This window comes from Toxotes jaculatrix, chromosome 1 (genome assembly GCF_017976425.1).
Source record: "Toxotes jaculatrix isolate fToxJac2 chromosome 1, fToxJac2.pri, whole genome shotgun sequence".
Lineage (NCBI taxonomy): Eukaryota > Metazoa > Chordata > Actinopteri > Toxotidae > Toxotes > Toxotes jaculatrix.
The window spans coordinates 4,897,548-4,912,729 of record NC_054394.1 but is presented as its reverse complement, the minus strand read 5'-3'; the positions used below and the strand labels follow the sequence as shown (position 1 = coordinate 4,912,729).

Sequence of the window (15,182 nt, the reverse complement as noted above, 5' to 3'; positions counted from 1 at the left end):
ATACACAAAGACACACACATCAACAGACATCAAGGCATTTCCCTTCCACACCAAGTACTATTACTGCTGCAGTGACAACCATGTGGAGAGGCAGATCACATGGGGGCGGGGAGGCAGCGACTGAAATGTGTGAAGACACATTGGCGATTACACAGGACAGTAGATTGGGGTTTCCTTTAAATTACTTTGATTTGAATTTAGATGGAATTTCTGTTTTACCCCACTGTTTCTCCCTCAGTGACTGTTGTTTTTAGATGACCACTATGGGGTCATCACAGCATCACAGAGTGCTTTGTTTTTATTGTCAGACAATATGAACAGCATTAGCTGCCATGAAACTCAGTATTGCTCACTACTAATCAGCCCTTGAAAGATTTTCTGCCTTTTGTGGACATGTTTTTTTTCCCCGACCATTTATTTTCCTAACTCCATCTAGTGGAACCTAAACCAGCAGAACTAGCACTGGGCTTTGGATTGCGCCACATTCCAAAAGTGGTGTTCATGGGACTTTAGTTAGAGCGATGCTTTGCATCTAAGAGCTTGAAGATGTGTCTTTTTTTAAATAATCTTCAAACTCAAAAAACATAAGAGCAAAAGTATAAGAAATGTATGAAACTATGTTTTTGTGCTGTCATAAGCTCAAAATAAGTACCCAAGATACTGTTTTGTATCATTTGTCATTTATACAGCCATCAAGTGCAGTTTAAAACCCTTGCTTGAGTTTCTCACTTTCAAAGGACTAATGCTAGGTAGTTCTAGCTGATTAAATCTGCCAGCGAGAGTTGTCATTTCAGCTGGAAACATTAGTAATCACAATAGGCTGAAATTGAGAAGCTTTTGTTTGAAATAAAGGGACAATTGTTGGAAAAACTGTTAAAAAATGAATTGAAAAAAAATTGAATGGCAGATCTGCTGCTGTTACCACTGTGATCTTTTTTATGTGCCATGTAAGAACTAAAAGCCTGGGGGAGGGGCTTAGTGCTTGGCTCTTTTGTTGTAATATGAATCATATTGCTATTGTGTAACAGTGAAAACATGTATGTTTAAATTATTTCAGATGAAAAGAGTGTTTTGTGAACCCTGCCACCTGTTTCCCTTGCCCTGGACTATGTGGATGTGGAGAGCATGTGTGTGTGTGTGTGTGTGTGTGTGAGAGAGAGAGAGAGAGAGAGAGAGAGAGAGAGAGAGAGAGAGAGAGAGAGCATAGTCACATAGTGTTTCAGGAAGTGCATGTTTGTTTTTGAGTGTGTGTGTGTGTCAGTGTGTTTGAAGTTTCCTTATCTAAAGGCAGAGGTGGGTTCAGGGTCATGTCCAGTTCAAACCTCTCTACAGACTCTTAAACAGAGAAAACCTGTCATTATGCTGCCTTTGCTTGTTTCCACTGAACCGAACAAATGTAGCATAATGCTGCCTCCCTGTGTGTTTTCAGATAGCATTTTTGGAAACAGAGACATGACCTGTAACACAACAGCGTAGTCGCCTGTCCTGCCATGCCAGCTCTCTCTTTTACACAGATGTCGATCCGGCTCCATGTCTGTCTCCGCTGCCCCCTGATTCTGGCAAGACGGGAGGATGTATGGCCAGTACATCCTCTGCCAGAAAGAGAAAGATAAAAGGGAATAATAGTAAAATAATATTCTGCGTTCTGGAGCCTCTGAATATGGTTTATAACTTTAAGAGAAAGCAACCAGAACATGCATAAGGAGGCCAGAGACTTGCTATCTTGAATGGCAATAAACTGATTGCATCTTTCATTGAAACAGGCTGGTCAGTTACATTGATCATTTGCTTTTAATTTCAACATTTTAAATTTTAAATAAAGTTTTATTTTTTGGCCTGTGAGTGTACTGAACGCTGTACTGTTATGCAGGATTTCAAACTTTTTTTTCTGCCGTCAGAGGAACATAACACACTTTTTGATGTAAAAACCTTAACCTTCAGGGAAAAAGAGAAGAGGTTGTACTTCAGCAAAAGCCATAAATGGGTGATAGTAGCCATCTACTGTCTTAACTGATCACAAAGGATGGGATTCTGTCAGGATCTGTCAGACTCAGCTCAGCGTTTGACACTGATTGATTGATTACTTCATGATAATTGATCACAGCAGTAGTGTAATGACTGGTCTAATGGTGGAGGAAGGGCACATGTAGGCAAAACATATAGAGGAAAAGTAGTGGGGTTAAAGTCAGTGGAGGTTTGATATCACCAGTCAGTGGGTGATTTCAAAGTGAAGCACACATCTGCCTTTTGACCGTCTTATTACATCCGGCCATATTGTAGATATGTAGACGGTGCATGACAGACAGGCAGGCAGAGGGTAAACAGAGTAAATCAAGGAATGTCTGGGAGAACTTTTGTAATTTGTAATTGGACTGTGGGGACCTTTTGTTTCTGTGGAGCACACATACAGCAAATAAACCCTTTGTGTGGGTGGACAGTTACCATCTCCACTAACCAGTTTGGTTGGCAGTACATTTCATATTTATAAGATGCATGTAGCCTACTGTGTGTGTGTGTGTGTGTGTGTGAGGGAGAAGGACTGAAAGAGGTGAGTTTGTTTTTATGGCTATAAAGGAGTGGGTAGGTAAATACAGAGCATTATCAAGCAGTATTCTGCATTGTGAAAGATGGGCGTAAACTTGAGGCCTGCACACACAGATGCTCACACAGCTACATGCATGAGCACACACGCACACTCAGGCACACACCCTTTTACATTCCCTGCACCACCAAGGGGAGTGTGTTCATGTGTAGGCGTATCTAGTGTCTCAGACTACCCAGTGTGCAAGTGCTTGCCTGTGTGTGAATGTGTGTGTGTTGTGATATAAGGTTTCTGCATAACAGGTGGGGTAGACTTTGCGTCATCTGTGATTGGGTCAAGTATCACGTTTTCTCCCTCATGTCTGTCATTAACCCCCACCCTCCAGCCTTCCCAGCCACATACTCCTAGAATATGGTCAGATACAGTAGGCTGATCTCTTCCCTGCCTTCTCTCTTTTATGTACAAAACATCAAATGCAATCCAGTACACAGCAGCATACATTTAAAAAAAAGCACTGTTGCATTGTAAGATCAATTTTTCCTTTTCTTATAAAACTTAAAATCTGCTCTAAACCAGTGCATACCTCATTCCTCTCACTGAAGATCAAATAACAGGAGTGATTTTCTCACAGAGCCTGAGTACCAAGGCAAATCTCATGTCATGTCATCATGTTACACAAGTTGAAGCTGAGGAGAGGAAAAACTTTTAAGGTCCCCAGTGCTTCAGATGATTGCTCTCAGCTGTAAACAACACAAATTGCCCGTATGTTTATAAAACAGCTGTTGCTGTTTACATAAGTTCTGTTTCCTTGTTCATGTTAATTATATAACAAGTTTTCTGTTGTTCCTGTTAGTGTCAGTAATATAAGTCTAATGAGCTTTGATTCAAATGAATTAGTTTCACAATATTTGAATGGATGATACTTCATATTTGTAACAGTTTCCTTTATGTTTTTCTTCCTGTGTGTCTCCAGTCATGGCTGAGGATGTACGGCTACCTGCCCCAGGCCAGCAGGCAGATGTCGACCATGCGATCAGCTCAGATCCTGTCCAATGCCATCAGCGACATGCAGCGGTTCTACGGTCTGGAGGTCACTGGACAGATGGACCCTCAAACCATCAGGTCAGCAGGGCTTAGCTAAGATATTTTTGTACATGGACACTTACACCCATTCATGAAAAAAAAAAATATGGCCCAGCCTGCAAAACACTGTCCTGAAACCCATTTTAGGTCCCAAACTTTAATTAAAGTGTTAATTCTAAGTTTGGCAAAGCCCTGAAATGTTTTTAGTAGAATGAAGTGTCCTAGAATTTCCAGTATGGACCTTTAGCCAGGATTTGTTGAAAGGTAATATTTTCCCCCTGCCATTGTGCAAGGTGTACGTTCTCCCTTTTTGCTTGAGAGGAACTGCTCAGTAGGGCGGCTGCACTAGGCAGCTCAGAGGTACACTTTCAATTAAACAACCAAAATGTACACAGACATCAAGAGGAGAAGGTAGGGGTTTTAACGTCATACTCCCCTTCATCTCTTCTCCGGGGTGCTTCTTTCTTTCAACACACACACACACACACACACATATTTCTTGACTGTTTCTGACATCTTTCAACTCCTTCAGCGCCATGAAGAGACCCCGCTGTGGTGTGCCTGACAAGTTTGGAGGCCAGATCAAAACCAACGTGCGGCGGAAACGCTATGCCCTCACCGGACATAAATGGAACAAGAACCACCTCACTTACAGGTAACAAAAAGGCGTTCTGTTTGTAAAGAAAAATCGAACCTGCCACAAACGTACAGTACATGCACAAAGTCTTAGTTTGTTGTAGGTGACTACTGCAAAACATTATGTTCCAGTTTGGATTTGAATGAATTCAGCTTTTATGTTTGACATTTCTTTTGTTGATTTTGTCATATCAAGAAGGCATTTACCACCATAGATCCCCCATATAATGTGCCAGACTAGACACACTTGCCTCAGCCAAAGACTTGTGCATTTTTTTGGAACAAAGTTGTAATTGCTGTTATTTTTTCAAACTTGACAAACATCTGAAATTACTAACAGCATAAAAATGAGAAACATATGAAATACTAGTTATCAAAAGAGATATGTTTTACTCAAAAATGATACAGGACACTTTTCCACTCTTCCCCTCTTTGTTCCCATAGTATCCAGAACTACACTCCCAAGATTGGAGAGTATAACTCGTATGAAGCCATCCGGCGGGCCTTTAAAGTCTGGGAGAGGGTCACCCCATTGACCTTTGACGAAATCCCCTACCAGGAGATCAAATATGGACGCCGCAAGGAGCCAGACATTATGATCTTCTTCGCTTCAGGTTTTCATGGAGACAGCTCTCCTTTTGATGGAGAGGGGGGATTCCTGGCTCATGCCTACTTCCCTGGACCTGGAATGGGTGGGGACACACATTTTGATTCCGATGAGCCATGGACCATAGGAAACCAGAACATACAAGGTAAATGGTGACTATCAGCATAATTTGGAATGTGTGTTGGATTTTAGGGGCAGTGGTAATTTTCCTTAATGACAATCAAATACAAAAAAAAAAAAATTAAAAGCAAAAATAACAACTGGAAAGAAAGTGATGCTCCAAGATCTAAGGGAATACCTTTCTAGGTAGGTTTTAAAGACTTACATCATCTAATGTGGCTTCAGGTGGGTGGATGTTTTGCTGTAGAAGTTGAGTTGGTGTGTAGTATGTCTGTGTTTATGTGTGTGCAGCCACACCACACAGATAGCTTGTTGTGTTATGAAGCTTTTTTCCTTGAGGGCTTGGGTGTTGCAAGGGAGTCATTTGATTAACTTTCAGGTGGAAATGGAAGATCGAGGGGTTGTTAGGCCCTTGATCATTTCTGTAGGTGTTGAGCTGATGAGCAGTTTGCAGTGCCAAAGTCATGTCATGTTGTGAAGGTTGTAGTGGATCTATATAATAGATTGCAAACAGCTGTCCCCATCCTGTTTCCTCCTCACCTAACTAGAGTTGGCATGGTTCAGCTAGCTACATCATCTCTTATTTGTCAGGCTCTGCTGGTCCAATTACCTCTTTAAAAGTTCAAAGTCAACGCTTGGTGTCATCACACAGTAATTGTCCCAACAGGACCTCCTCCGGGGTCTCAAATTTACCCCCAGTTATGTTGCTGAGAACTTATACTGACATCCCTCTTTTCTTTAGATGAACCCTAAACCCAATTACAACTCTTAACACCAGTTTCTAGCACTAAACTAATCCTGTGCACGACTGATGATCAAGAAAATATCTTCATTTTTAAGACTCTTTGAGAAGTGTTCAGAGTTCCTCTCCTTCCAGTGCACCCATTAACCCTGTTGACCAGAAAAGGATTTTTTTTGTGACAATAGGCCTTCCTGCCCTGTTATCTACATACACACACCAGACACAGACAGCTGAGCTTTGTGTATGTGCAAGTACGACTGTGTGTGCCTGTGTGTGTGTGTGATCAGCTCTGTGTGGGACGTGTTGCTGGACAGATCACAGGGACAGTGGAATCCCACAGTAAGTGGGAGTGTGTTCCACTCGGGGAGATCTGTAGACCGGTCTCTTTGTTGCACCACGCTACTCACACAGCTTAAAAGCAAAGAACAACCTAATTACAATCTTGTCTGACTTTGGACATGCCTGGCTAGTCGAACTTTTCACAGATGTAGACCTCATTTAACTCTGGCATCTTCACTGCCCTCCAGTTGCATTAATGTTGAAATGTATCCTCTACCATTTCTGAAATTTGAATTTTGTTGTTTAAGTTTGCTGGCAAAGCGCATGCAGATTGATTCAGCAACTGGCTGCTGGAGTGATAATTTACACTAGAGTCAAGAATATCTTAACAGAAGCAATCTTTTGGTTGATTCAGGTAATTGTTTAAGTTGATCAAGCAAAAATGCCAAACATCCAAAGGCTGCAGCTTCTCAAATATAAAGATTTGCTATTCTTCCTCTATTTCCTAAATTAAATATCTTTTAAGTTTTAAGCTGTTATTTAGTTAGTTTGAAAACACCACCCTGGGCTCTAGAAAATTGCGGCATACATTTTCTTTATTATTTTCTGACATAGATTAAATGACAGATCAGTGAATTGTATTGTTTTCTGCATTTATTCAGAGTAGGAATATTATAGCCCTTTCCCCTAGGACTACCACTGCTCAAATCCTGGTGCAAACAAAATGTCACACAAAGCAGCAGAATTGTATAAAGGAAGAAGTGAGATTTGAAGAGTTCAGACCTCATCTTCATCTGCCCCGCTGAAGTGTCCTGGAGCATGAAACAGAATCAGCTCTGACCTCTGACCTTCTTTTGGGTGAGGTCAAACAAAAACAGACTTTATCTCAGGGATCAATAGTTACTCATAAAAAATGAATATGATGGCATTTGATGGTAAAAGCACAAATCTGTTTCATGAACTTTTTGCAGTCGTAGTGTTTTCTTTTCCTCTCCCTGACCTCAGTTTCATTTGTTAGTGAATAACAGTTCTATTGGCCTAAAACGTTTTGGTGTGAGCCTTGTGACGCACAGTGTGATTAATCAGCCTTTTTGGCACAGAACAAAACAAAAACAGCTTTTACACTTTATTCGAACAACTGACAGACATACACACTCAAACACACCTTACACAAATGACACCCAGTAGGCCAGTAGTGGTAAAAGGCCAGAAGCCTTTGTGGTTCTTTGTGGTCAGATGAGACTAATGTGAGCAAGTTACTGGAAAAAGGCAGAGCGAACTTGGAAAGTGCATTCTGGTTGTCAGGGTGCTGCTTTAGACTGCCCTTGTTACACAGGGAGTCTCCGTAGTTGCTGATGAATACGGTGTGAGACGATGTAAACAAGTGAAATAGGAATGACTAGCCTGTATGTGGGGTAGTCAGAAATAGATGCGTTGGCTGTACTTCTAACTTTGCTAAGATGTTTGAAGTTTACTATAGCTTTTCTCTGACAAACTGAATGGTTGCTACGGTTACCTCACAAAGGCCTCTTTATCTGCTCTCAGTGCTCTCTCTCTTTCTCTTTATTCACCCTTAGCTATCCGCGGTGCTCTGTCTTGCCCTCTGCTGTTTTCTCTCCTTGAGTGTTAGTGCAGCTTAGCATGCCATGAGGACATTCATGTGACTCTGAAATTATAGATGGTGGGGGAGATGAACTGTGTGTATCCTTTTTGTGTGTGTGTGTGTGTGTGTGTGTGTGTGTGTGTGTGTGTGTGTGTGTGTGTGTGTGTGTGTGTGTGTGTGTGTTTGTGTTGCAAAGAGCAAATTAGGAGACACACAAGGACAGGCATCCAGAGCATCCCCCCCTTTCCCTTGCATGCACATCGATGACATCACCAAGTCCCAATCCCCGAACAGCATGATGTCACTGGCACAGATCTGACCAATCAGCATCAGGCCAGACAAAATGGCTCACAAGTTCAAAGTTCACAGAGTGCAGGGCCGGGCAACAAAGAGGTATTGACTGAGGGGAAGTACCCAATTGTGTTCTGGCTTCACTTCAGACACAACGATATAGGAATATGTTGGTCAATTCTAAACCAGGTTTTCTTTGGTTGTATTTTTCAAAAAAAAAAAAAGAAAAATCTGTGAGACGTCTTTTGTGTACAGAGGAAGTTGATGCAGTGGTCAGTGTGGCACAGCTGTGTTGTGGCCCTGTCAGTGTGTAATTGTTGTGGTGGCAGTGGACAACAGCATCCCTTGACTGGTTAGAAATGTTAGAAATGTATGCTGATTTATATCAGCAATCATTAACATGCCTTTTGTGATTCATGTGCCAGATCTGTGGAGATTTTTAGATAACTGGGAGAGAACAATAAATAGGCATCCTCATACATTAACTACATGGATATACACTTACTGAGCATTTTCTTAGGAACATCTGTAAGCCTGCTTATTCAGGCAATTATTCAGTCAGCCAATCATGTGGCAGCAGTGCAATGTATAAAATCGTGCAGTGAAGAAAAAATGCGATCTTACTGACTTTGACTGTGGCATGATTGTTGGTGCCAGATGGCCTGGTTTGAGTGTTTCTGAAACTACTGATCCCCTGAGAGTTTCACACACAACAGTCTCTAGAGTTTAAGTCAGAATGAGAAAGGTCAGGGGAGAATGGTCAGACTGGTTGGGGGCGAGAGAAAGGCTGCTCAGATAACCACTCTTTACAACTGTGGTGAACAGAACAGCTTCTCAGAATGAACAACATGCTTAACCTTGAGGTGGATGCACTGCTACAACAGCAGAGACCATGTCAGTCCTGTCAGCCAAGAACAGAGATCTGAGGCTGCAGTGGATACAGGCTCAACAAAACTGGACAGATGAAGACTAGAAAAACATAGCCTGGTCTGATGGATCTGGATTTCTGCTGAGGCTGCAGATGGTAGGGTCAGAATTAGGCATCAACAGCATGAATCCATGGACCCAACCTGTCTTCTGTCAACAGTCCAGGCTGGTAGTTGTAGTGTACTACTGTCGGAAATATTTTCATGCCACATCTTGGGCCCAAGAGAGGCCCCATCCAGTATTACTGTGAGAGACTTTCTTCTATATGCAGCATATGAATTCCTGTATGTGTTTTTCAAAAGACACATATTTATTAATGCAGAAGGACGTGTATTCTCTCTTTATCCTTCAGCACAAATTCAGATAATACGCTTCTAGTGATAAATGTAGTGTATATTGTCTAACTTTCTTTCCTCCTCTAACATTTCTCTTTCCATACAGGTAACGACCTCTTCTTGGTAGCAGTGCACGAGCTAGGTCATGCCCTGGGTTTAGAGCACTCCAACAACCCACTGGCCATCATGGCTCCCTTTTACCAGTGGATGGAAACTGAGAACTTCCAGTTACCTGAAGATGACCGGCGAGGCATACAACAGATCTATGGTAGGATGCACCTTGGATAACTTTCCTGGTTGGATATCTGTTTAAAACCCTATCCCGATAAGTTGCCTTAATATATTTGGAAATTCATTTTACAGCTTTAAATTCATCAGCATTTCAGAAATATCAAAGAAATGTGGTGTTCTCTGTTTTTTTTCAGTCAACTATTCCTATTTCTTGTCATCATGCATAATGTGGTAAAATACGTTTAACCCACAGTGTTCGTTTTTCCTTTCAGGTCAGCCAGACAGCGGCCCCACCCAAGCCCTGCCCACTGTGACACCCCGTCGCCCAGAACCGAGGCCACCTCAAACACCTCCTCGGCATCCTGATCGCCCCAGGACTACTGAAAGGCCAGATCACTATGGACCCAATATCTGTGAAGGGAACTTCGACACAGTTGCTATGCTCCGAGGAGAGATGTTTGTTTTCAAGGTAAAGGGTTTACAGATTGGGAAAAGGGGTGTTTTTAACTGCTACATTGATCTTGTTCTGAAGTAATGAGCATAAAATGTCAAAAGAAATTGGTTTACCATCACAGTAGTTTATTATATGTCCTTGCTTGTCCTCAGTCAGCTTCCAGCTTAGGAGCTGTTCTGACAAATTAACTGTGTCAATAAATTAGTTTTTCTTTTCTGGAGAATCAGTTTAAGACAAATGGCGTGTGCTCAGCCAACAAGAAGTCTGTTTTCAATCAGGTCCTTGTGGATTGTAAACCAAGAGGGCCGGTGTTTTTTTTATGAGACAGCACATTGTTAAAAGGGTGGGGTGCTCTCAGGTGTTTGCCTTAAAGAACCTTTGGACCCACACAAAATATTCATAAGGGCTGAAACAGCAGCGAGCAACATTTTTACCTTTAAAAGCAATGTAGAAAACTCTCACTTTGCAGTTGGCTGCAGTTTCTGTAAGCTGGATTTTATTATTCATTTAATATTTATATAATTATATGCATTATGCAGCCCAGCCCTGTGGTCATTTGTTATTATACATTTGCTATTATACGGTTCCTGGTCATTGTTGATGATGCAAGTAATTTATATGGTCATTGCCAGTTTAATTAAGTGAAATTTCAACAGAAAATAACACTGGGTTTCTTCCACTGTATTTTATCCCCTTCAGGATTAGTTCAGTGACAATCTATACATAGAGCAGCTCTATAAAGATAAAGTAATGATGTGTTTCAGTGCAAGAGGTCGAAGGAGGTGTCGAATGTTGGCACTGCTGAACACTGAAGAGGTTTGCAGATATGAGAGAGCTGGACAGAGAACACCAAGGCTTTATAGTAAATAGGCCTCAGCTTTTTTTCAAGTTTATTTCGTTGTCATATATGTTATATACAGTGAATTCCAATGCAATGGAAAACCTGTTCTCTGGCTAATGTTGACAAAATGTTGTCATGATATCTGAAATGTTGACGACTGACAGTGAACTGCAGTGGTAGGGAGTCAAAACAAGTGAAGCTATCCAGTGTCAACCACATTTTAAACTGGATCCCAGAAATACAAACCTGTTTTCTATTTCTGCAAATCTGTAATGCATCAGTGTGTGGGCCTTTTTGTTTGCATTATTATTGTAATATAGTAGAATATTTAGACATCAAACTGGCATTCAAATCAAACAACACTGTTTCAAAGGTCTACTCTATGAGAGAACCCTGTCCCTCTGAACACTCAGAGATCAGTCTATGAATATCTCTTATCTTCGTCTGTAAGTGTGTCTGACACTGACCAGTAGTTATAAGACTTGGCAACCAGCTGCCTGGACATGTGCTGCACATGATCAGACAGTTATATCTATGCTCTTAGATTTCATCTCAGCCAGTAATGTCTGTGCTCTTGGGTTTCATTCACAGTCATGAAGCTCGTCTGGATAGCATTAATAAGTGTCCAGAATTAACTTTTTCCTTGCCTACCAGTGGTTTTTACACTAATACAAATGACGCAGTCAGAATAAATGCAGACCAAAAGCAATTCCTATACCTAAAGCGATCAGATCTCTGTGAATATAATTGTGTTTAGTACATCATTTGCTGTGTGAAAAATGATCTGCCATTTGCAACTGAGCCCAAAAATGAACTGCAAGTTCAGAATGCAATTAAACATTCATTGCTTTGTTTATTCATTTTTAGCCATTCTAGCGTGTTGCTCAATGGATGGCAATGTTGGCCTGTTGGTCAGTCGGTCTACCATTTTGTTTTCTCTAAGAGTTGTTGAATTATCTCAGTAACTATTAGATGGAAGCTCGTAGAGGCATTTGTTTTCTTCTGAGAACAAATCCTTATAACTTTGCTGATCCCCTGACTTTTTCTCGTTTTATTGTCATTTACCCCTCTGTGTACTAGTTTGGAAATGATGCCTCCTCTGTTTAGAAATTGTGGTTACTGATGGCAGACATTATTTGTCATTGCTGTTACTCTGCATAGGCAAAATTTCTTACTTTATGTACTGTATGAGTGGGAGTAAACTGTAGCACATCAGCACCACTCTCTCTTTTCCACACGGTCCTGCACATTAAAAGAAGAAAGGGGCTGTCATTCTGGATGGAAATGGCTCATTTCTTTAATTCACATCTACTTTTTATTCTCAGCAGAGGGCTGGACATACAGACAGCCAGCACACTGAGCTGCCTTCAGTACTGAAACTCCCTCTCTGGTCTCTGGTCTGTTCTGCTGAGGACTAATATGGTCAATTCAGTCTTATTCTGGTCAACGCAAGGAGCTGTCAGACCACACAAATCAAAGAGCATGCAGTCTGTTCGGTTCGGCCTTGTTCTGTTTCTCTTAGCTCTTGCCAACCCATCTCCGTTCTGTTCCATTCCATACCGTGCCGCGCCGTCCTGTCTGCCAGTGTGTCCTGCGTGAAGGACGAAACTAGGTGCGCTTGCCAGAAAGAAGCAGCACTGAGCATTTTACCGTTACATTATCCAGGACAAGCAGGGCTACTGACTCACCACTCATGAATGAGTCTGAGGGCTTCTGGTGTAAATCTGTCCGCTGGCTTGTGTGCACAGCAAACACTGTACAGTAGAGATGAATGTTCACAAGCATAAGTTTCTTTCTGTGTTCAGGTTAAAGAATGCTACTGTGATGCTGACACCACAATGAAATCATTCCAGCAGTTCTTTATAAAAATTTGATATAAAAGTTAAACATTTGTAGCAGTATGTGATCAACAGAGAGAGAGGGACATGAGGACATATAAAGCCACCAGAGTGGAGACTGACCATTAGTTGCCTGCTGCTGTTCCTCTATTGTTAGTTTATTGTACGTTCTGGTCTAGTTATCCTGCAGAGCTCAATTTGCTTGGCACAATGGCCATCAAGCATTACAGCAATGCTAGCTGACCTTAGTGTGATAAAACTCATGGACTGATGAAAAGTGACTTAAGAGTACCTTTCACACAGTAGCTATCTGTTCACCTTTGTGGCCACTGCATGTTCTTGGGTGCACAGGAATGCTTTTAAAGTCTGCTGTGAATGAGACATGTTTAACTGACAATTAGAAATGACTCACACTCAAGCACACTTCTCAATTTTGTCTCCTTAGGGACGTTGGTTCTGGCGGGTGCGTAGGAACAGGGTTCTGGATAATTACCCTATGCCCATTGGTCACTTCTGGAGGGGTTTGCCTGGAGACATAGATGCTGCCTATGAAAGACAGGACGGCAGGTTCGTCTTCTTTAAAGGTAAGCAGCAAATACTCATTTATCACTCATTACTGTAAAGAACAAGAACAGAGAATTGCTCGTCAGTACCTGGACTTGTGTCATATTATCTCACATTACATGACATTAAGAGAAACTTAAAACTTGTTATTATGTTTGTGAATGATATAACATAATAACCCAAAATCTAACATCTAAAGAACATTTTTTATACAATTAAATAAATGATAAAATATTTCTAAATTATACAGGCTCAGTTTGTTATGAGTGTTGTTTATTTTTACAATATGATGGCTTGCTTTTGAACATGTTGGGTGGACAGCATGAGACCTTTCATAAACGTGATCAGTCGTTTTAGAAGATCATCAGATGGACTGACACAGATTCATCTCTTCATCCATGCTCTTCTTCCCCTGCTAGCAAACAGCAATCTCTCCTCTCTCTCTCCTTAAGGGATCAAATATACCATCTACGGTTAACCATTTCAGTTTAATGTTGCTATAAAAACAAGCTTCTGACTTCCAGTATCAACAACAGCCTTTTGAGAATGTGCTCAATTTTGAAATCAGGGTAATAACTGTCTTACAACAGGCAGGAGAGTAACACACAAACTTGTGCTCGAGTAGCAACAGTGACAAACAACACAAGTGTTTTGGTTCAGTTTCTAGTGAAGCAGCGCTGTTTACTCTGACATGCCAAAACACAGTCATAGTGCTTTGGGATCACAACATCCACACTGTATCGTAAGCTAGTCTGCCTTACATATGCAGCAGCATGTCAGTGCATTAAGGTAAAAAAATATTCTTTTCTTTTCATCTTTGTAGATAAGATATGGCAATTTTTCTAATGGTGCAGGGTTCGTATCACAAGCATATGGAAGATAAGTATACCCAATGCACAAATATACTCTTCCTGCATCGAAAGCCATCCACCATCTGGCTTCTTCTTAACAGCCTAAATACAGTTATATTGCTCCATAGTCATTCCAAACCACCACGTCTTAATGCTATCATATTTCAACAGTAAAACAGATTGTGGAGCTTTTTTCATCTTCTGCAGATAATGTTGAAGATATACAGTACATAGCCCCGCTTCCTCAAGAAAGCAGCAGTACATAATGTATTCTACATGCAGAGTATAAATCTCCTTTAGCACAGCTCATTATTTATGCCATGAGTCACCGAGAGCAGCTTGTCTTTTACAATGGTGGATAAAGTTGTTGAATGAAAAAGAAAGAACTCAGCCTTTAATGCAACTTAAACCGTGGAGCCACAGGCTTTGGGGCAGCTGTTGATGATGAGGAGGATGATGTCATTGGCAAGTCTTTCAGTATGACACTTGGCTGTAAGCCATTAGCAAAGAAAGAACAAGAGAAAGGAAGAGGAGGGAAAGAAAAAAGGAAGGGCTGTGAGACCTGGCAGCACAAGAGAAAGGGAGGCCAACGCAGCAGTGGGATGTCTGTTACTCAAACCTTTAAATGGACCAATCAGATCAGCAACAGCTTGACTTTCTGTCAGCGTGATAACTGCTTTCCTTTCTTAACTGGCAATTTTGTGTGTACTTCTTGTGGACTTGTGAAAAGTCATCAGTCACAGCCAAGGTTCTGCACATTTAGCTAAGTGGAAGTGTCCTTTTTCTTGGGGATACTTTGGCGGCTTACTTGTGTGATTTGGTGGTAGACAAATATCTTAGACAGACATACAGTTCACATCAATCAGCGGTAATGGCAATCAACAACAAACCCACAACCATCACAGAAATGAATGTCATCATCACGTCCCACTCCCTGCTGTGATGAGACTGGTGTTTCTTTATGGGGCCAGAGTAGACTCTAAATATCAACTGTGTTCATACATTTTTATGGACACAATTTTTGTTAAGTGTAATTACTTGAGTCTCCCTGAACCAGTGATGTCAACTAGAACACTGTTGTACCAGTTTAATCTACTGCATCCCTCCGTCCTTGGGAGTTTAGACTGCCAAGTTCAACTTACTGGCATGCTATTTACTGAGAAAGGCCAAGGGTGAATATGTTTTTGGAGAAATGAATGGAAAGGTGTAGTCCACACTTGGAAAGAAGGAGAACATCA

At 41.3% G+C, this 15,182-nt stretch overlaps 1 protein-coding gene across 1 annotated transcript in view; it reads left to right on the top strand.

The window, feature by feature from the left end:
- mmp15b (matrix metallopeptidase 15b) overlaps nt 1-15,182 on the top strand; it is a 28,532-nt gene that overhangs the window by 4,622 nt on the left and 8,728 nt on the right. Inside the window, exons 2-7 of the mRNA XM_041043127.1 lie at nt 3,516-3,664; nt 4,158-4,280; nt 4,706-5,013; nt 9,272-9,433; nt 9,669-9,865; nt 12,975-13,113. Coding sequence (XP_040899061.1) covers nt 3,516-3,664; nt 4,158-4,280; nt 4,706-5,013; nt 9,272-9,433; nt 9,669-9,865; nt 12,975-13,113 — 1,078 coding nt within the window. The remainder of the gene's footprint in view (nt 1-3,515; nt 3,665-4,157; nt 4,281-4,705; nt 5,014-9,271; nt 9,434-9,668; nt 9,866-12,974; nt 13,114-15,182) is intronic.